This window comes from Paralichthys olivaceus, chromosome 20, assembly GCF_024713975.1.
Source record: "Paralichthys olivaceus isolate ysfri-2021 chromosome 20, ASM2471397v2, whole genome shotgun sequence".
NCBI classification, from domain to species: Eukaryota; Metazoa; Chordata; class Actinopteri; order Pleuronectiformes; family Paralichthyidae; genus Paralichthys; species Paralichthys olivaceus.
The window spans coordinates 13,226,571-13,250,372 of NC_091112.1; the positions used below are offsets into that span (position 1 = coordinate 13,226,571).

General features: G+C 41.6%; 1 protein-coding gene across 20 annotated transcripts in view; it reads left to right on the forward strand.

Annotated features, from left to right (window-relative positions):
* The window catches only part of adgrb2 (adhesion G protein-coupled receptor B2), a 208,001-nt gene that overhangs the window by 131,021 nt on the left and 53,178 nt on the right, over window positions 1-23,802 (forward strand). For all 20 annotated transcript variants that reach the window (XR_011239554.1, XM_069516268.1, XM_069516278.1 and 17 more), the window contains 3 exons: window positions 511-613; window positions 4,661-4,704; window positions 19,361-19,487. Coding sequence is in view for 19 of the 20 variants with exons in the window: in XM_069516268.1 (XP_069372369.1) it covers window positions 511-613; window positions 4,661-4,704; window positions 19,361-19,487 (274 nt within the window). In the remaining variant the exon portion in view is untranslated. The remainder of the gene's footprint in view (window positions 1-510; window positions 614-4,660; window positions 4,705-19,360; window positions 19,488-23,802) is intronic.

Sequence of the window (23,802 nt, forward strand, 5' to 3'; positions counted from 1 at the left end):
TTTTCTTTTGCTTTGTCAATGTTTTTTGGAAGTGTACGGTAGACCCTCAAACAGGTGCAGGCTTAATGGGTCCTGAATCTTGAATATAATTTACAAAGGCAGAAGTTGGGAGGAATCAGGAGGTTGTCAAAAAGGCCTTGATAGGGTGTGATCCGGTGTTTGTGCTAGTCCTGGGCCCTTTTATTCAGGTCAGTGCTCTTGGTTGTGGATGAGCTAGATCTGTTAAAACCCCTTTTCTCTCTGCAGCTCTGCTGAATACTAATAGGTCCAGTGTTCTGATTTTACTCTGGCGCTCTCCTCACTTGCTTTCTGGCTCTCTCTTCAGTTTTTAATTCATGTTTATTCATTTATGTATTTGTTTAGCTCTGCGAGGAACGTTCAAAACCGCTCAAAAGCAAGGGGGAGAACTGGGTGTGAAGGTGTATTTGTGTGTTATTGGGATATTTTCACTGTAATTGTTGATGTGCAGTAGGAAATACCCCAGTTTTATGTGTGTTTCTATCTTTGTAGTCCCCCTGCGGTGATCAACTCCAAGATCCTGACTGTGACAGTGCGTCCGGAACCGCAGCCGAGCGAGCCCATGGTGGTGGTGGAGCTGTCACAGCTTTTAAATGTAAGTAAAAGGTCTCATTTTCAACCACGCTGTTTCCATGTGGGCATCTGTCCAGCACAAATATACATCTGCTTTTAAACACTGAGTGTGTTACTTAACTTCAAGGTCTAAATCATTTCAATAGTAGTGTCATGAGAAAATTGGGAATATTACAGCTTTCCCAACAGCTGTAGAGATTCATTCAAAGCAATATAACCACCAGAGAAATCAATTTATTTTCCTCGTAAAATGTTACATGCAACAATTTAAATTATTCCATACAAAGCACTTTTCCAGTGCAAAGTTTTGCATTTTTTATTACGCACTTGTATATCGAACACGCTTGGGCCAAGAAAATACATTTTGTTTAAGGCTTTAAAGGATTCCTCTTCTCCCCACTGACCCATGTTTCCTGAGTTCAGAATGAAAGAGAAAGTGCTGCATGATATAAAGCACCGTAGTGCTCAGAGAATTGCCTGAATAAATGCGGACCTCTCTGACTTCCTTATACCGCAGAGTCTCCTGGTGCCTATTTGGTTTATATTACAGGGGAGTGTGTTATTATAAACGACTCATGGGGTCTTTTCATTGGAAAGGACTAAGTGCAAGTTTAATGAGAGGTACTCTTTTCGACCTCTCTAAGATGTAGGTTTCATTAGCCATTCATCTGGGTAAAGGTGGGCACAGTTTTGAAAATAATGTTGAATATTTAATGGTTCTCTGTAGACAACACATAAACAGACACACACTTTTAAAATCTTCCAATGAAATCAGTTTCTAGCTGTGTCATCGAGGACCTGAGGATCAAAATTATCCCACAGTGTTTCATTTAAAAAGATTCTGTATTGATCCTCATCCTTCCACCACTACATCTCCCTTCCTAAAACCGTTGATTCAATGCATAATTATGGCATTTCTTTTAAATCCCTCTATCTTTTATCTTCCTATTATTCTGCTTTATAACAAAGCAGAGGGAGTGCAGGTTGCACACAGCCTATCTAGAGGATGATGTCTTAATAGTGATCCTAGCATGCTGCTCTGTGCGGAGGCTCCTGCTGAGGACAGGCACTTTTCTGGCACGCAGTGCAGCACAGGGCTGGGACAGTGTGGAGAGGGCAGGTGCACATACTGCAGAGCACAACAGTGTTTGAGAGGCCATGTGGATCCTGCAAACATTTAGAAATACATTTTGATAAATGTTGGGGATTCACTAGAGGAATAGAGAAAGAGATTGTCAAAAAATAGTGGAAATCAATGCAGTACAGGCTATAATGTTCTGACTTCCAGTTGCTTTGAATAGATCCAAATGTTCAATCCTACATTTCCCACAGAGCAAGTGTATAGTGTCTGTCATTCAACCCTTTCCGCCACCTTCAGCTTACAACACAAGCTGAGATTCAGGGGAGAAGTTTTAGTAGCATAACTACCACCAAGATTAATAAGGTTTTGATGAGTGATGTTGAAAAAGTAATTCAAACTGTCATATAGGAAATCACATTGTATTAATTGGATTTTATTTGAAATACAATTGGTATTTACAGTCATAGTTTCAGTCTCAGAGCTACTTAAGTATCTGAGTAACAGAGAAGGCAAGCAGGTGAAAGGAAGCATCGCATCGCATCATGATGTTGTCGACCTTGTCCAAAAACAGAAGCACCAAGCATTGCCTTGGCAACAGCTGCCAGCTCTGCTCTCGAAGGGGTGTCGGAGTCTCTGTGCATGGTCATGTCCTCACTGAGAAGACATCTGCTCCAGTCAGACCCCTCACATACCTCCACAGTGTCAAAGTGTGTGTGTCTTTGATGAGAATCAGGAGGCCAGAAAGCCCTGTGTCTCAACAGTGGACCAGATGCCATGTGTTACTCCTCCTCCTCCTCTGACCCAATCCTCCAGTCCTCCATCTATTCTTTTAGATTATAAAAGGCAGCTCTGGTTAGCTTGAGCTGTACACATCAGCCTTTCTTGTAATTGTCACTCTGTCACACTGTAATTGTCACTCTGGTCATTAGTTGCCTTTCACCAATCAAAGATCATAATCTCGATTGCTCCTTTTCATTTTTGAATATATAACCCTTGAAGTGGAAGGTAATTAAGGCTTGAGCCAGTTTGGTCTTGTTCTGTTGCAGCAGCTCATGTTATCTGATTAGCGCTCAGCATCTTAACACCGACTGGCTACCACATGTGGCTGGGAACACCTTGTAGAAAATGGCTGTTCCTTTTTTAGGGAGAAAGAAGAAGATGGAGCTGTTAAGGTAGATCATTACCGTCCATAAGCGCAGCTGTTAGAATCAGACACACATTATGCCTGTTAGAGGCATCAGCCGAGCAGACGCTGTCATTATGCAACATGGCGCTGAAGAGGATTGGCAGACATTGTGGGAGTACGCGGATGTCACTGCTGCTGTAGCGTAGAGTCGGGCATGATGCCCGCTGATTGATAGCAAAATGCTAACAAAGCCAGTCACACTAATGCATGCCCGGCCACCTTTAGTGTCTTTGAGAAGTGGTGTGTGTGTGTGAGGCTGAACAAAGCGCTGTCATCCATCAATCTGTGTCACCTAGCGTCTGATCCTGTGTATATAAACATTGCATCATGCCGTTCCACTCAATTCCGGCCGCCCAGAGACCCCTGGATTCACTGACTCATGGAAGATCAGTTAGGGACTGTTCAGGGGAGGAGGGGTGACCTTGCCTGTATAAATCCTAATAGTCCAGACGTGAATGTGTGAATCACCTCTTTCTCTGCCCTTTTTTCTTTGCTCTCTTAAAACATTGACTTTCAGAAAACATTGTGTTTGCTCTTCAGTCAAGAGGGTCATTTTGTTAAATTGTCCTTAGGCTGCACTGAACCTTACAGTGGACATCATCCTTTTTTTTTTATTGAACACAGCAGTGTGGTTGTAGAATTACTGCTATAATCCCCTATGCCATAAGGGGGAGCTCAAAGGCAAAGTGCTTAATGCAGGACTGAGGCAGGACCAACAGACTCATCTGCATCAGCCCAGTAGGAGAATAGTATCTCAGTTATGGGTAGTGAACCAGAAGCCTAATCTGTCTTACTTTAAAAGACACACGTATAAAGACATCAGATTAAGTATTTTAATTCTTTGGATTTACAAATTAATTCAGGGACAGAATCTTTGATCCAGATCAGGAGCCCATGAAGTTCACCTCAAAAACCAATCCAAATCCAATCCTGTCCCAAATGAGGTGTGCCGGTTGAAAGGGCACAGGCCGGATAACTGAGGATCACCGGTGGAACAAGTTGCAATGAGTCAGTTAAGGACTTCGATCCTACGATTGATTCAACAATTGAGTGAGTCTTGTTTGGCCTGAGCTTTGACCACCAGATGATTCACCTGCCATTCCACCACCACCACCCCATCTCCACTATGGGTTCTTGGGTTCAGTGATTGAAAGGATTAAGTTTGAGGTGACATATAACCTGAAACACTGAGGAGTCTGTGACTTATTTTTTGACATGCTCTCAATCGATTGTTTGACGACATACGCAGATGTAGAGATAAGGAGAAGTAACTGAATTTACTAAGTGGTTCACTTGACATTGAGCCTTTACACACTCTGAAAAGTCTACTTCTTGTTACACTTAGATACATTTTACTGCTTCATAGTTGTTTACTTCAACTCTGCCACTTTCCACTGCGGTTGTACTTTAGTGAAGAATTCAAATGTTTTTCAACTGCAGGATGTTTATGAGCCCAGCTTGCTGTGTATTATTGTCCATGAAATGGCTTTTCTTGTTTCTCTCTAACTCTCGATTCATTGCACACGCACCTTCTCTTTTATTTTTCTGCCGCAGCAGCTATTTGCCGGGCTCTGTCCTCCGACAATGATTCTTTCTCAATCTCTCCCTCGGACTGTCTGTCTCTATCCTTCCCTTTCATTGTCTGTTTACCTCTCTCCATCGTCCGTGCAGCATCACTCTTTTCTCCTCCGGCAATGAGCTACTCTGTCTCCTGTCTGCCCTCACTCATCCTCTCTGCTGGCAATAACTGCTTATCTTCTCTCTCTCTCCCTGCCCCTTCTCTCCCCCCCTGTATCTTGCAGGGTACATCAGATCCTCAGTGCGTTGTCTGGGACTATGGCAACCCGTAAGTTTTTCTGAGACATTCTGATATTTGTGTCGTTGTGAGTGTGTATATTGCAGCAATGCATGCACTTTTGTGTGTGTGTGTGTGTGTGTGTGTGTGTGTGTGTGTGTGTGTGTGTGAACTGAAGGAGTTTAAGATTAAGTTTCCTGTGATAGTGTTAATTCATTTTCTCGATGAAAACAAACACATTCCTCTTTGTGTCGCTGGTTGAAAGTATTATCACTCAGGACACTTCAGTGGTGCAGGTTTTCTTGTGTTACAGTTTTCTCTTCAGTGTTTACTCACACCATGTTGGAGTTTTCTGCAGTTCTCTATTTCACTGTAGGCATTCTGTAATACTTGAATGACCCTGTTTTATATTCTACCAAATGTCTCTTGTTTGTCTATGTAGGCCACTGATGCTTTGACATTGGTTGCTCTGTATTGTGGACCAACCAGTGCACTACAAAATGTAAACCAGCACAATTGATCATGCAACTTTTACCATTAACCTACATAGTGGTCACTCTTTTTGTCAATAGTAAACTCAAACTTGTTTAGAACCATTAAATCAGGGGCTGGTTGTAGGACATGGTCTCATTGCACTTTTAATGGCCCACATCTTCAACCTATGTCAACCTAATTCTCCCTGTATCCTATAAAAACAATTTATTTTGGCAAAATCATATGAACTTAGAGTTGAACTTGAGGTTAAAAATGCTATTGTTATGTTTTTGAATGGGCCTGTATACTGGCCACGGTTCATCGGAGAGCTATCAGAGCTGGCCATTGACTGTATAAAGGTAAAGACATAAAAACACTTAGTAGTGTTTTGGAAAAGATGGCTCAAGACATCAGCTACTTTTCCTGAGACCACAATCATTCTAAAACCTGTACATTGAGTTGCTAATGTATTACATGGAAAAGGACAACAAATGAAGTATGTGTGTTAAATAAGCAGCTGAACTTCAAACTTTTTTGTCTTTAAGTTTGAGTGTAATGGTTTACTCTTCCAGAGTTCCATGATAACAGAAGAAAATTCATTCAGTATTGAAGACCCTTCGATACAATTAAGAGCTCCACAAAGCTTTTAGGAACTGGATCTGAGAGCGAATGCTTTTAATAAGAATGAAATTTGTCAAGGGGCCATCGCAGCATGTCTCCCCCTGCTGTGACAAGACAGATGACAGCAACATTACGCTTCCCCTTGAAGATCACATTAGTTCATCCAGTTCTTGAAGAGTACCCTCCAGTGACCAAGGCACACAGTGTGGAAGTGCAGGTTCGCAGGGAGAGGGATAAGACATTGTGAGTTATCAAACTCCCCTTCTCCATCAAGGTAGGAGCGAGACAAAGCTCAGCAAAGTCAATTAACTATCCGGAAGATTACAGCTGCAATCAAATTAAATTTGCAGACATTACGAGGGCAGGGAGCCAAACGGAATATAAAGTGGCAAGGTGTCAGCATTGTCTGTCAACCACACACGCGCTCGAACTGGGGGGAATGTGGAAACATCCAAATGTGTTTTCCGGGGATTAGGTAATATGTTTATAGACACAGATACAGAAACAGATGTGAGACACATACAACTCACAACAACATATGTTAAAAACATATTAAATTATACATGCAATCTGAAATCGTTTGGTATCATGTGGCAGACAGTCTCAAACAACAATCCTCCACTCGTTGATTAATTATTAGATCAGTGGGTTGTTTGCATTTTGGCAACAGTGTTTACATTTCAGTCTACAGAGCCAACAGTCTTAGCAAAGTGCTCTTTTCGATGAGCATAAAGAGGGACGATATGTCTCAACTACCTCCCACCATCTAGAAATTGACACAGCATCAAGGTTCCACCTACACATGCGCTCGACCAATCGCAAGTCAGTCTCAGCTATCAATCATTTAATTTCATCCAGTTTTTATAGCATCAAATAACTAATAAGAAGCAAAGATACTGATCAAATGAGCTCTTGTATATACATCAGTGTGTTAACAAATACCTAAAATGACAGAAACCATCTATTAGAACAAAATAATTCGAAGTTTACTTTTTAATTTGGACGGATGGGTTTATGATCTATACTACAGCCACCAGGGTGGCGATAGAGATGCTTTGGCTTCACTTTTGGGGAGCTGTCATGTCTTTTATCTTTACATACAGTCTAGTGGGTGCACACATGTTTGGAAAAGGTGTGAGGCTGTGAGGCTCAAGTGATGGAACCAGTGGGCTTCAAGTAAGAAAAGCCTACACAGGGGCCCACATGTGCACACACACACACACACACACACACATTTTAAGTGTTTCAGTCCTCCTCCATTTTCTTGTCCCTGCCGAGCAGTTGTTGTTGACTGCAGTCGTCTGGGAGCTCAACGGTGATACGGGCAGAGAACATGTTGTACAAAGCAGCCGTTTGTTTGCTGGAGGACATCACCTCTCTGAACCTGGCTGTCTCCCTGACTGAGCCACAGGCTTTGAGGCTGAGCAAGAGCCAGATGAGAGGCAAAGGAGAATTTATAGACAGCAACCGGACCCGACGGCAGAAGAAAAAGCAGTTCAACCGTGTGTCTCTCCCCTCTTTATTGTTATAATGCACACACGAGTAATGAACACTTGCTTGGAGATTAAGGATCGCACAGAAGCTTACATCTCTAAAGCCTATCATGATCCCCATCCCAATTGTCTGTGCGCATGTTTTTCAGCAGTGGTGGTCCATTTACAAATCTGCCAGTAATTTCAATGGTATCTCTCTCCCATTTGTGCGCTCTCTTTTCTCTCTCAGCTGGCTAAGTTGGCCAACAGTTTGTGGCACTCACAGTTCATCTCACTATTTATGTGAGAGTGTTTATTTATTTATTTTGCCCCTAACAGGCCCATATGCCGGCACCATCTGCCCACCTAAATCGTTGCGCTCACTATCCCTCCCCATCTTCCCCGCATGTGTCTGTCTCCTCAACCTACTCTCAACCTGTTTTTTTCGTTTGCCTCGCTGGCTCGACTCGATACAGTCATGTTAAACTCCCATTAAAAAGTTTTACAGGTTCTTTCGGAAATGGGCTAAGGTTAGTAAAAGGAAATTAGTTGTTTTTTTTAAATGGTTAAAAACACATGTTGTCTGAAGATGTTTGGAGGTATTCAGGGCACTCAAACTAAACTGGCGTTTCTTCGTCTTGAAACTTGACTGGGTTCCTTCTCCAAACTCTCTCTTTTTTTTCATTTTTCTTTCGGCTTTGAGTGTCTCTCTCTCTCATCCATGGGAAAGCACGATGGGTGGCAGCTGACCTCGCCTCAGGCACTCTCTGTGCTCTGACCCCCACCATGCCCCAGTACGGCATGTCTGGCTAAACCTGCACTGACGCACACCCAAACTCTCACACACACACATACACTGCCCTGTGGAGCACTTATCTTATGTCTGCTGCGTTACAGATTACCGTGGCTCCCTGAGATTGTATATATGCTGCTCCCAGATGTACCAGTAGATTTACTATAGTGATTCTATGTGGTGGCAGCTGCTTTTTCAATCAGAACAAAGCACTTCTTTGTTGGCATCTAAAATATACATTGTGCAACTCAAACATTTACTTATGCGTCACTCATGCATTTCCCACTCCATCTCTAAATACATAGAGCGGCAACATCCTGTCATCTGAGTCACAAAGCTGATGTAACTAGGCAGGCGACTGAACAATCTTATTTTAAAAGCCTGCTTACATATATGACCCAGTAGTTAGAGCTAAATGTAACGCACACTTCAGATGGATGGATGACAGTAATCTCGTGAGGGGCTGAGGGTCACTTAATCCTATTTCTAATCCCCGGTGGGCTTCGGTTTGATCGGGGGGGGGGATCAGTGGTTAAAGACCCATGCACCCCACCTTACCCGTTGCTGCCAGAGAGTAATAATGGCCTGGTGTGCAGTGCGAGTAGCTCTAACATCCTCAATCTGACATGGTAGATTGAGGCTTGCTTTGGGCTCAGACTGATCTGCCAACGTTATCAGCTTTGGCACAGGCAGGTCTCAACTTTAAATGAAAGTAAAAAAAAAAAAGAAAGTCAAAGGCATATTTCGCACGCTTCCGCAGAACTAGCTCGACACAAACCTGGCCAAAATCTAATCACATTTATTTTAGAGAGGCATAGTGGTAAGTTCTGACCTCAGTCAAGCCTTTTTCTCATACTGATATTGTCAGTTTTAATTATCGTCATATGCCTTCTAATCCTATTATACCATCTAGCAATATTAAGTATTGGAAAAACATTTTCCCTCTTGGATACATCATTTTTTACTTTCAACATCTATTCCTTCTTTTAAAATGTCTTTATATCACTGCATCGAATTTAGCATTGCACCAGAATAACATTGTCTGACGAACAAAGGCCACTTAAAGGGAAAATATCAAAATTGATGCAGCAGAACAAGAGATGTTGTGTTTCCAATTCTTTGTATTTTTCTTTATTGTCAAAGCCCAGCACCTGCATTATGAGTTGTGCTCAGAACCTGTAAATGACTTTGATATGTAACATTGGTGCAGTTTCCCAGTTATAGGTGAATAGTAATAGATGTAACTAAAGTGATGGCAATATCACCGCTGTATACGACAGCAGTGGTATCAGCTATAGTCCCAGACCATGCTCTGTTTACATTTCCAATCTAGAGGCTCAGGTGCTATCTAACCAAAGGGTTGGCTGTTTTCCCCCGTACGACATGCTGACTTGTCCTCAGGCAAGGTACTAAACCCCTAAATCCTGCTGTTGCCTTGGCGGGCATGATGGTGAATGGCAAAAACTTTACTGTAAAGTGCTTTAGTGGTCATCAAGACCAAAAAAAAGCACCATATAAAAAGACTATTTAGACCATTCACCATAAAAAAGTGCGGCATCGTGCCTCAGGTTACCACAGTCCCCTCACAGCAAGAGGGTCCTCAAATTGACCCATTGATATATGTATCTTAATGCAATTTCAGAATCCACTGGCTATCATCTGATGATACAATTAGCCTCTGGGGGCAACAGCCAATATTCTGGGGCTGCCAGTGTAGACAGCAGGTATCCAGGCCAAGACTCCTCCTTCTGATCTTATGTTCGCTGTACACTGTTAACTGTCTGAATTATTTTATCAGCTGAATGTTTCTTCCCACAAAACACACACATACTTTTTGTAGGCTTTTTAGTTCCAAATAATACTTTTGCAAATGTCTAACAGCTATCCACATTTGAATAGTCGATAGCCAATGTACTTTGTTCAATGTGTTTAGTCTCTTCTGCTCTCCACACAGACTCTTTACCTACAGGCCACCAAAGCCTGGTCCAATGTGATTGGCCTCCCAAAATGTCATTCCGTGTGTTGTGGTGTGACCCACCTCTTGCCCAGTGCATTCAGAGAGGCCTCAGCACTCTGCAACCTTGAAAAAACAAAACAACACAAAGTATAGAAAATAAAAAAGATGGATGGTGGGAGGAAGGCACTGTATTAATAGAGTGAAACTATTGCCATTCAGTCAGTGTTGTCCCTGAGGAGACAGCAGGTAGTTCAGGCTTAAAAAAGCTCTCCATATGTTTACATCTGCACAAGATAATCATCAATCTATAATCAACATTTTACAACATGTAGCTGTGCCCATTACAAGTGCATTAAACAAGTGATCTGCCTCACTCTGTTTTCTTATTGTGCTTGCTGTGAGGCAGTTAATTAAAAATAAAAACAGTTTTTTTAAACTGAGCGAGAGTAACAGATGTGCTGAAATGTAAACTTTGACATTTTCATTTTTGTGATGAAATGGAAAAAAGGAGGTTAACTACTACTTTTCATGTCCTCATCTCAAATGCCTTGTATTAATGAACTGCCTCGGCATATTTCTTCACATCCGCCCAGAGTCACTGACAAACACTGACACGCTAACACTTAACAGTGTAGCCACCAGGAGGAGGGGGTGGTGGGTGGTGGGCTGACGGGGGCTTGCTCCACTTTTCCATCTGACGGAGCAGAAGGGATCAAGACTGTGTCGAACAGCAAGGCAACACAGCTAGAGGGAGTCGGCCAGTATAGGGCTTACACGGGCTCTGCCTCCGTTGGGCGTCACAGGACGCAGACGGGCTCTTAGCTCATTTCCCCCCGAGCAATCACGACAGTCCTTAGAGAGCATGTTAACATGGAAGGTTCGATTCTCAGCGCACGACAGTCGGCTTTAGGGGACTTTTGATGGCTCTAAGAAGCTGTTACGTGTTGAGATCAGTTCTAAGTAGAAACAAGTCTGAACTTAAGCCATGATTTTTTTTTCTGCTACTGGACCTCATGGATATACCTGGGCTGCTTGCGTTTAAGACATTTTGTTTGAGTGAAGAGTAAATGTAAAGCTGGTTAATAATTTTTGTATTGCTCCATGCTTAATGCTTATTGATTGCATCATGTGACTAGTGGGGGTAAAATGGAGCTCTGGCCAGGGTTAGCCTTTAGAATTGTGGACTGTTTCACCTGGACTAAGTCCTCCATGGCAATGAAGTGATCAGTATTTGGTGTTTAGATTAGAAGTAGTGAAACAGAAGAAGTTCTCTGCTGTCTGTTGGAATACATTTCACTCCTGGAACCACTTGGTGAGTAACATCGATATCCCTTTAAAATCTATTCCGGGTTTACTGGAAATACACACGGATCACATATGCAACCTGAATTCAAGGGCAGTGTTTGCCTTATGCTTATGTTGTTGACTTGCACATTATCCTCTTTACTCGTGTGCTGATGGAAGTAGGCTGAGAGGGCAGTGTGTTAGTGCTTTGTGAGACTCTGAGTTGTCCATGTGGCTTTAAGCATCCCAGTTGAGCCCCTGGAAAGATGCTTAGAAAATATCCTCTACATTTTCCATGTGATTTAACATTTGAAAACCCAGTTGCAAATATGTAGAAACATATAACTTGAATACTTTCCACCAGAATCAGAATGAATAATCCATTTCCTCCAGAAGCCACTTTCTTCAGAGCCAGGGCAGCGTATCCATGTTAACAGAGAATGCTGGCAGTCAAAGAGGCAGGCCATTTATGGCTGTAGCTGAAACCTGTATCTGTGCTTTTGCTCTTCGCTCACTGGCCTGCACACCAGGGAGAAAGATAATCCCGGGAAAGAAGCTTATAAATTAGCTCGTGGCCATGGCAGAGATCAGATTGGAGCAGTGGAGGTCAATGACAAAGCATCCTGTTCACACGGAAATAAAGGAAGAAGGCTTTTGAGTGACACCTCACGTTACATGGGCCAGAAGAAAGATGAGGAGGATCACATAAGGACTGTAAATGTCTATATAAAAGTATGTATTCAGATGTGCTTTTTAAAAGTAAGTGAACATGAAATGAGAATTTCCTTAACAGTTATGGTGTTGTAGATTTCTTTTGGGCCAAACAGTTCTGAGCTTTCAGAACTTGTGATGCAAGCTTGACCTTGTGATGCCAAATTCATTTCTTATTCATGTTTCATATTGATCCAACCCCAGTAGTGAAGCACCTGTCAGAAGGATATTTGGGGGACTACTTGAGTGTTTATTTTCTCCCACTCAATCATATACACAGGACTCAGATGAAACGAAACTTATTTCATGCACAAGTAACATTTAGAAACATAGGCTGTACAGTCTTATTTCAGATAATCTCACAGCATGTTCTTGTGCTTATAAGGCCGTCAGTCAGTGGATGGGAGGAAAAGCTTAGGTCCTACAAACATTAATATCTGGGTCAAATATACTTATTCATGCATACACACACACACATTGACATGCAGGCCTTCGTTGTGGAAAATACTGCATTGGGGATGATTGCTGGTCAGTCTTGCATGATAGGAAGTATGGAGAGTTGAGTGCAGCTGATTTATGTCAGGTGAAGATTTTACTCAGTGGATTTTTGACTGAATTGAGAGTGAAAGGTGCATACCCACAGCGCTGGTGAGTGTTGGACCCATCACCGTCGTGTCTTCCAGCTTTATAAACAGTTAATGGATCTTACCTGTAAAACTCTGAATGCTGGATCAAAATCTGAATTATCTATGACACTATGTTGGTTTATTGTTATGGTCTCCCTTGAAAAAGAGATTCAGACTTTAAAGACACATCCTATTTAAATGAGGCTTTAAAAAATAACGAAAGCATGCATCCAATACATAATTTAGTTTATACGCACTGAGAAATCCAATTCATTCAGACTTATATTTGGAAAACATAAAATTAAAAGAAGAAATGACCGTTCCATGACCAGATTAAGAATGCGGATGTTGCATCTAACGTGGTCTCAGACAACAGCTGGGCTGCCGGGCCGGGATTACATGTGTGACCCTGTGCTCTTCAGTACAGGCAGAGAATCACAGCACGATTAAAAATTTATCATTGAAGACATTTAAGCACTGACACTTAGGTCGGTGTGAATTTGTCAGTTAAAATCTGCTTAACTCTATAGCATATTAAGAACCATATGGCAATAACTTAACCACCAGTTGTGGTCTCAGCATACTGGGAGAACACCATGACTTGAAGGAAAACTTGTAGTAGACGAATGACATTGACAAGATTACATTGACAAGATTCCCTGTAAATGCAGCTAAATGACACACAGCCATCATTAATTTGATGATTTACTGTGGCTTTACCAAACCAATTCAACTAAACAACAACTTCATGTTGTGTTGCCACATGGTTCAAATATTGCCCATGTCTATGCATTGCAGGGTGATATTTAAGGATTATTTTTTCACATTTCTGTTATTCACCTTTCTTTTCTGTACACACAGAAATGCTTCATTAACCACACAGCCTCATGCAACTACAACAAGCATGCATTAGTATAGATGCTAGTCAGAAAAATAGTGTAAAAACTAAAAACCTGCGTAACAAAAGAAGATACAGAAAAATGTGTCTGTTCCCATGCAACCCACAGGTTGTAATTGTGTTCTCAGTGCGTCATTGATACTGATGTACGGTGACGATTTGTAACGGTATCTGTGTGTCCGTGTCCTCTTGAGGCCACTTATCGCCAGGATCCTGAAAATCCCTTTCCACTACAACCAGCCCCAGTCCTTCTGTCCATGATTCATAAGCTGTTTGCAATGTTTATCAGCAAGTGTCACTCTGAATTGCAATGGCTATACCCTCTCACACGTTACGACATTGTTTATACAGTGTACTTCACAATATCTGGCACTGGATATTGAATTCAACCTGTATCCTCAGTGCTTTCCTCATCTCTTTGCATTTATTGCAGTTTGCTTTTCCCCTTCTATATTTTCCTCCTGTGTAATATCTTTGCCTGTCTGTGATTCTGACCACAAGTGACAGAAAGGCAAATATTTTGCTCGTGTTTGACGGAACGCTTTGGCAGAAATGAGCACCGAGAAGCAGACTAATGGATGCAGCGCATGCAATTTCCCACTATCAAATTAAAATGGACCAAAGTATATATTTTGTTGACAGTCATCCCCTGAATCAGTTTTGACAGCATTTGCCAACAACTAAAATTAGCTGATAATGTTAATCTTTATTACACCAATGACAGCTAATATGGAACAGCATTTCTCATGTAAATCGGGTTTGAATGCTTGGCTGGAGCTAGACATTCAATGCACTTTGTGTTCTCAGCTTTAAGTAAAGGAATAATGCTCGCTAATGTCATGTTAAAGGGCAGAACATGTGTAACATAAGGATTAATGTACATTTAATTCTATATTTGTTCTGACATTTTTTCCCTGCTAAAGATAAAGACTTCCTCTGTGTGCCTGATAGATATATTTTTTTCTCCACAGAGCTTACATCATGCACTTAAGGTTTAAGAATTCAGAGCATGTTTAACCTTTTTTTTTTCTTAACAAGGGGCAATTGGCTTTCATAGCAGTGCCCTTTCATTCAAGAGTTGTTGCCAATTTCTTCTCAATGGACATAAAAGGTCAACCCACCCTTTTGTTCGGGAATTATTTTTCCTATTTTTCTTAACAGCGGCTACATCATTCAACTAGTAATTAGGGAGCAAAATTGAGAGAATTATGCCATGGTCGCTGTGCATGTTTGAGCATACTGCAGAAGAAACAGAGTTTGGTTTTATCTCCAGCAGAGCACAGATTCTTTGCCACCAACAGTGTGGATTTAATGACCATGAAAATTCAATTTTTTTAACATGTGGTTCTCCACTAAAGATCAACATCGTATAACTTTTGCCCTAGATTCCCCTTAAATATTGAATATTCATGATCCCCAGAGGATGACTCACAAAGACTGACTTTTTATATATTAATGATACTTATAATAATGATAAAATACATTTATAGTTGTGTAAGTTTATCGTTCTATAAGCAGGTCAAAGTTTTGTCACATTCACTAAATGATTTATTTATATTTATATGATTGGCACAAAGCCTTTTACAGACATTCATGGTTTCCAGATGATTTATCCGGAGGACGAGTGGGGTCCCCTCACTTTTCCTCTATGTGAGCAGAATGCTGTTAACTTTTGTGTAGAAATCCATGTTCACCTTCAGATTTTGTTTATATCTGTGTGTATTTAGAAAAATGCACCATCTGGTTGAGATGATGAACATGGTGAATATTTAATCTGCTAAAAACTCAGCATGTTAGCTCATGATAGCATTTACTGTACCTCTAAACAATGATGTGCTTGACTACAGCCTCACAGTGCCACTTAAACTGCTATCGACTCTTAGTAATGTTGAGTATATGGTGTATTTTTGACTCAGGTAGATCCCAGTAAACACTGTGAACTCCATGTGCATTAAATGAAACTTTATTCTTTTTCAAAGTCAAGACTAGACAACAGATGTGTTGATTATCGAAATGCAACGTGGATGATGCTATGTATTTCACATCTTAGCATTTTTCCCCAGATAATACCATATTTGCTGCATACATTTGGGATCCACAGCCTATAAAGCAGCCGTACTGATATATGCACCTGTTTGTACATCTGGTACCTGTTTTCCACGATAAGAGGAACAAAAGTAAAACACAAGCCACATCCTTTTAATCTTCCCCTCCAAGCTAAACCCAGCTGATAATCTAATACTTCCATGAGCTCACAGCATGTGTGATGCGCAGACTGTATCCTTGGCTCTTGTGGTTTCTTCCAAATTCTCAGTGAAATAAAACTGAACAAAAGTAAAAGCTGGCCATTTGCTGAAAGGCAGCATAACTAGCAATTACAGCCATCTGAACTCGAAAATAGTCAGAAGTTAATTAAACAGGAAATTCAGCAGCCAAAACAAGGAGGTCACAGATAATGTGTGTGTGTGTGCGTGCCTGTTGGTGTTATCTTCTGCGACCCCCCCCCATTGTGAGCTGTCAGACAGCTTCTCATTACCCAAACGTTGTCTTTGCTGCCAGAGAATACAGGACGTATTTGTGTGTGGCTTGGCTGAATGTCGTCAAACCGTATGTGTTAGGAGTGAAACGCATGCTGGCTCTCCCATGTGCATCTACCGTGGTTTAAGTTGCATAAATCAGCACATATAACACTTCCCGCTATCTGTCCTTGACATCTGCAATCTTTAATGCATGTGCAGTAACAGTCCACGTGGAGACGCTTTACTTATGTGAACTAAGCCATTTGTAAATATTTTACACGCCATCTCCTGGGAGTTCACGTGCAGAACTAAGGTTTTACTTACATGTGTAGATGTAACATGAGATGAAACTCTGTAAGCACATGGAATCTGCATTAATGGATGGATTTTCTCGGGAAAATCTGACGTGCTGAATGTATTCTCGCATTCTTGTCTGTCACACAATCCTCGCTCTGTCTCTGACCCACACACATAAACACACACAGCTGCACACCGTGTTGCTCCCTATCAAGCTGTCTCCTCACCGCTGCGTTTCTCTTTTCCGATCTTCAGTCTCTGACGTGTCACTGTGCTGATGATGATCATCAGGGAATTAGTACTCACATCTCATTACTGATATTATGAATTGAGTGTCACTGTGTGTGTGCTTAAATGTTTGTAAGTGTGTGTGTGTGTGTGTGTCAGTGTGTCACTTTCCTCCAAGTGTTGAAAACACTTTCATTTCAGTTGAAACATTCTTGTCATTTAGTCTTTCACTAATCATGTTTGATCAGCCTGTCAAAGCAGTCTCAAGTGATGTGTTGTACTGTTCTATGTTCAACATGTTGTCTTTAGAAGGTGGTCTGTGAACTTTTAAGCCGTTTACCTCATTTCTTTGACTGACAGGAGCTGAAACCACAATTTGATTACCTTTATGTGTTCTTTGTTAGGTCAAGATACAGTTCAGTGTATATATACCTACAGTATATAGAAAAGCAGTATTGCACAGTGACTTGATGGGCAAGCAGAGCGGAACAACCAACTCCACCTGACCTCCCCTGGGGCTATAAGCAAAACTTTCCTACCTACAGTCACACCTGACTCCCCACTGCTCCCGGTACCATCCTCCCTCTTTTATAACAGTTTGCTCCATCTGTTGGTTTCAGTTTCAGAAAGAAAGCTGTAACCAGCATTAAATTACAGGCTACACAAACAGCCCACTCCAAACAGACATGCACTAGAACAGAAGAAATTGCAGAAAATATAAAAAGGTAGGGAAAAAAAACAACAAACCATTGTCTTTCATTAAATATAATAAATAGTTGTGTTTGACTCTCACTTTTGTCAGGCACAATGTTACAGAAGTGGCTGGTAAGGAAGAGTGAATCGCAATGCCCAGTGAGTTCAGTGAGGACATATCTGCTAAAAGATAGCAAGTCGACATATCTGTTATTTGATGACATAGAACTTGGAAACTATATTTTGTATATTTCTCCAAAGGCAGGATAAAATTAAACATTTTTCTCAAGAGATAACACAAACAAAAAGCCACAGCTTAACATTTCTCATAAAGTGCAATTGTCACCATAGCTTTCCCTCGAGATGTAAAGCCCACATGTTTTTATCGTATTGAGTGATCTGAAGACCGCAAAATCAAGTCCTCATACAGACGACATAATTTTCTCTTCAACCACTTTTGAGGGTACTTATTGCTATTAGCTTGAGATGAGGTAATTAAGTTCTACACTAAGCCATTAGCGGTGAAAACCGTGTAAACCGTGCTCTCTGCAGAATGATTACATTTCATCTTCCTCTGCTCTACAAATGTTTTACGGAAGAACAAACTAAAATTTAAAATTCACAAGCTTGTTTCTTAAAAAACAACACAACTTAAATACTTTTTTGTATCTTTTACATTTCATAGTCGTTATTTCCCATTGTAAAGGTTTGTGATCATTGCCTTTAATTCCTTTCATTCTTGGAACATATTGGGGAGTTGAGCTCTAATTAGATTTACTAATCAATCGTCTTCAAAGGTTAAATATAGATGAATTTTCAAAATGTCACATGCATTAATTTTGGAAAACCTCTCCTACACCTAACTTTGTATATTATCAGTATTATCAGTACAAATCATGAAGTGCTTGGTTTATTCTCTCTATGAAGTATATTTGTGAAATATTTCACTTCCTATCTATTAATTCCTGAAATTGTTGTCTGTCTGCCTGTATGTGGAACGCATATCTGGAATACTGTTCATGTCGTCATCTTTACACTCTGTACTTGAGTCTCGTTAAAGGCCCAAGGAAGTGCATTGTTAAATTTAATGCAATATGGACATATGTTCAAGAAAATTAACTTTGAATAAACAAGCTACCAGTGCTGTGGCTGGGACTTAGCGCTGGTAGCAGGTTGAATAAACTGATATTCTCTCAGTGCCTTTCAATCCCGCTGCCTCTTAACCCACCAGTCATGAAGCTGGCCTTGATTCTTGGCCCCGTCAGAACATCTCTGCGATTGCTGCTGCTTTTGTCCCTCATAATGTTTCTACCCTGTCTGTGGTGACTGGAAGCAGCGTATACCCAGGGTTAAACATAAGGTTAATGTGTAGTGCGAGCTGCCACGGTAATTAGTTCAGATAGAATCGTATTGATTGACCATGCACTCAACCTTCTATTGAAAGCACTTAGATGGAACTGACGGAGGGGGTGAAAAGAAAGGGAGGGGAAGAAAGATGTAGAGCAATAAAGTGTACAAGGTTTTATTGTATGAGATTCAACACACTCTTCCCCTTGTTGGATGTCAAAGCAATTGACCGTTTAGCGCTGAATAACCCTATCCACCGTTTACTTTTTGTCAACTGTTAGCTGTTACAGCCCCTGGTCTGTTTATCCTCAAGGCCCCAAGACTCCTGGGGTAGAAAAGAGGTTATAGAGAGAAAAGAAAGAAAAGAAAAGAACAAAGATGAGGAGGGAAGTGTTTAGGGTGCTGAACACGGAGAAGACTCGAGAACAAATAGGGTGACAGGGACATCTAAAGAGCCTCTCAGTGTGTGTGTGTGTGTGTGTGTGCGTGCGTGCGTGTGCGTGTGTGTGTGTGTGTGTGTGTGTTTGTGTGTGTGTGTGTGTTTGTGTTGGTGCTGATTACTGCATGTTGGACCTATAGAGTGAATCGGGGGAACTTGGTGAACTTGACTGTGAAACTTTCTGTCCATTTGAGCTGCAACCTCCTATTGGTGTAGTGTTGTCAAGTGACTTGTGTGCGTGTGTGTCGGTGTGTGTGTGTGTGTGTATTTGTCTCACAGTCACTGTCCCCTGTGACATCCCCCCTCCCCCATTACCGCTAACCCCCCCTCTCTTCTCCCCACCTCCAGGGAAGCTGGCGCCGAAAACTGGGGCACAGAAGGCTGCCAAACGCTCGCGTCAACCACTGTCCACACCAAATGCCTGTGCAGCAGGATATCCACCTACGCCGTGTTAGCGCAGCAAGCTAAAGACCCGGTGAGTCACTGCGATGCATGGCCTGACGAACTCATGTAGGACTCGGGGAGAGGGAGGGGGCGAACGAGGCAGTGACTACCAGAGGCCAGGTCAGTGAGCTGGCCTCTGGTAGTCACTGCAGTATGAATTTAGCTGGCGTCCCCTGTCAGATGGATTTTACTGCAAATTGCAACAGGCTGTACAGGCTTGTCATTTACTGTCTTTTTAGAGGGATGTGCTCGTACGACCTGTGTCTTACTTTATCGCAAGCATCTTCTTTTGGGGGGAAACAGGTGCAGCCTGAACATAGTTGTGAGTGTTTAACTTTGTGCAAGACGCTGCTTTGATCGTGATGTCGTTCACTCGTCTAATTCACTCGTGATTGGTTACTCTCCATGTTATGGACCTTTTTGTTTTTGGGAGATAAAACTCAATCAAGATCAGTTTTCCTCAGCGAGCTGCTTCCCTGTGATGGGAGAGAGAAGAGGCATCCGGAGAAAAGAGAGAGATTTTTATTGTGTCTGTGTGTGATTTTTGCCTGCAGCACATACCCTGCGCCTCTATAAATAGTTCATGTGCCTTGTATTGTGCGTTTGACATGATTAAAGAAGACTTTTTAGCAGTTCGTGGGTAATGTCTGTTCTGATGCATTGACCCAAACTTGTGTATTGCACTGATGGACATCCGAAGACTGGACAGCTCTTAGTTCACCTTCCTTTTAGAGTCCAACAGAACCAAATTCATTAATTGTTCGGTATAACATCCCACATTGTCACCCCATTTATTTCACACCTCCCTGCTATCCACACCTAACCCAATTTATTATTTATACCCACTTTCTTGCACCTTTTTTCTTCTTCTTTTCCTCTGACGTCTCTTCTTATCAGTTTTCCTTCTCCTCCCTCTTTCACCCTCCTTTCACCTTATTAACACTTTCAGTTGTTACTCACTTCATGCCACAGCTCATTGACTGCTGTGGTCGCAAAATGTTCCCTTAAGCTGTGGCTGTTAATTTGTCTCTATGCTTACTTGTGCCCAATACCCACAAGGACAGTGATTACATTAAATAATCAGGGAGTGCAAGGAGATGGAGTTTGGCTAAATTTGTTTTTACACACTAGAATCTACAAGAAGTTTTCTTTTTTTCCCCCTCGCTTAATGGTTAGTTTAGAAAATTGAGTCAGTAAAGCAGATCCCTGAGCACTGGAGGAGAACTCCAGGTGTCACAGAGATGGGAAGTGATTGTGAGGAATGGAGGGTTTAGGGGAGGAAATGTTCAACCGAACAGAAAAGGCTGTTCAGTCTCAGCTGGAAGGGAGAGCAGAGAGAGAGAGATGGGAAGGAGATTCCTGCACTAAGTAATAATGCATTACAACCAGTGTTGCTGAGATAAAGAGCTGTACACTTATGCGGACATCTATTCTTGAGTACCCTGTTCATGTTGCTCAAATAGCACTGGTAAGTGCCATATGGAAGACATTAATGTCCCTGTGTCTACATACATTTGCTCACATGAAAAAATACAAGATGTGGCTCTGTACGTTGGTAGGGCAGACGGACAGCAGTAAGACAGGATAGTGTTATAGAGTTTTGAATCTTGTTCTCAAGTTCAGGTTCTCTATTTTTTCATTCTCATTATAAGAATTCAAAGTGTCTATTATTTATATTTTTAAGTATGAAATGACGATGAGCAAACGTATTATCCTCTGATTCTCTACCTCTCTCAAATTTTCCTGAGAATTATAGTTCATTTAATTTCACTGTTGAGCTGTCCTCAGCAACAGAACATTCATTCATTATAGGCTCAGATATTACCTTTGGGAACTGGGAGGGACCCAAAACAGAGCAAAAAGAGATTGAATATTAGATTCACACTTTCTCAAGTTGTACCGTTGTACAACTGAGACGGTGAACCTAACACTTGCCCTTACAATGACTGTTAAATAATATCGAGCATCTCACAACCTCCAATAACCAGCCGACTTGTAAAGGATTTCTATAGCGTACCATGTAGGCTTGTGTTTTATGAAGTCTAAAGAGGGTCAAAATATGGTAATGGCCCTCAGGTCAGAAACTCAAATGATTCATTTTATTGTCCCTCAAAGCCTGAATTACTTCACAAGGGTCTGGGACCAATTACAGAACTCAGAGAAACATTAATTCCCATTATATGGAGAAAAAAAAAGATAGCGGTGACCTATAAGCTGAATGGGTCATAAGAGCAGCTATTTCTGGTTCCCGTGACTTCTCTCTCAGCCGAACAATATTGACTTTCCCTCAACACACAGAGAGCAGGTCGTCCATGTAGAATGAAACAGGGGAAAATGCATTGACGTTTGTGACATTTGTGACATCTGTGAAGAGTGTGTTGGTCATTAGCGATTCATCACTCAGCTCCCTGGTACCAACCATTAGACCCAGTTGCTGAGGACCGGAAGGTATGGGTCAGTGTTTGTGTGTCAATGGCCCTCAGTCAGCCCTCAGTTGTGGCCAGCTCTGAATGCAATTTGTTGCTTTAGGGTGCTCCAGAGTTAGCTGTTTATTCCAGCGGAAATTGGATTCTACAAAAGAGGAGGGAGAGACAGATTGAATTTGGCATCACATAAAAAAAATAAAAAAACAGCCACATCCAGACATGCCAATGAAGACAACTATAGGTATGGATGTTTGCACTTAAAAACAATCACAAAAGCATGCATGCTCATGCAAAAATACACAAACACACACAAAAACTTGGACTCATATGTTGTGTCCAGGCTGATGGCTGCTGGAGTAGAGCTGAGTATCAGCAGCCCAGCTCTGACAGCTTATCCTGGGCCACGGCGCTAGGGACAAGGGGGGTTGAGGATTAACCTCCATGTTTAATAGAAAAGGGAGGAGAGGGAGGTATGGGAGGGGGTTTGGCGGTGGAGGGATTTAGAAGCAGCGCTGCCATTACAGGCCGTTTTTACAGTAGAGTGAGGGATAGTCAGTTAATCCTGTTTACTTTCAATAGCCTATGAGATTTCCATGTGTGTGTGTGTGTGTGTATGTGTGTGCGTGCGTGTGTCCATGGAGAGACCTTCACTATCAGACACAAGACAGAGGTTGTTACTTTAGAGAAACAGCGGAGAGAGAGAAAGAGGTGATTGAGTGAGGTCATGAAGCCATACAATAAGCCTAGCCACTTAATTCCCAAAATGACTGCAGAGGGAATACAAACCCCACGGATACGTCTGGACTCATTGCTTTCACCACTCTCATCAGGATCATGGGATTTGGAGTAGACAGAGGTATTGGCTTTATAAAAGTCAGTTTAACATCTTGCGCCACTAGTTAATCAAGCAAGTTTATGCCTCTTTGCATCATTTTTGTCAGCACATAAGACCGCTGTCCTAGTCATGTTGAAATAAAAAACAGTGCCCCTCTCCAACTTGTCTGCTGAGATAAAGTGAGAATCGTAGGTAACTAGGAATGCAAGGGAAAAGGTCGGTAGTTTAAACATCACGTTAGACCTTGATCCAGTCAGCCTATAGGAGGGCACACACAAACCCATTGGCTGGGAAATGAAAAATAACACAGCAGGCACAGAGGAGAGGGGATGCCGTCTCTGTTCCCATAAATAATTTAGAAACCAATTACTGTATCAAAGCAATTTTCTGAAAAGAACAACATGTGAAGTGAGTTCTGCATCTAAAAGCTTTCTCACAGCTTCTTTTACCTGCCACACTGACTGCCCCATCATTCTCATGAAATGATTGGGTCTACTTAAGATGGATTGCAACAGGTTTCCTCTGCTATCATTAGCTCTTGCCAGCACCTAATAAAGATGGAATAATCTTGTGGCTCAGTCTATTATTTAGATGTATTATTGCCTGAAGTTCTGTGAGGGGATGATGGGAACGAATGAGGGGCCACAAGATGGCTGCTCATATTTTACTGTATTACATCTTAATAGGACATATCGTGCAGGAAGAAAACAAAGCTTTAACTAAGACTACTAGGTTACAGTATCCACATCAAAATCTTTGATCCCTTGTCAAATTAATTGAAAGTTAGTTGGCGACAACAGAAATTGATGACTGAGTCCTCAGCTATTTTTTAGATGCGTTTCCCTGTGAAGATGCATAATGACTGAGCGTTGTTGTGGCAAGGACAAGTTTACTGGCTAATTGGATTTTTTAACATTGAGTAGACAGTGTTGTTTTGGATGTGTGTGCGCGCCAGTATACACAGGATAACAATTTGAGTGAGCTTCGCTGCTTTTTTGTGCTGTTTAAAAAATAAATTTGGCCTAAAACATGGAGGGTATGATGCCCCTTTGGTCAGCTCATAATTAAAATATGACAAAGATTGT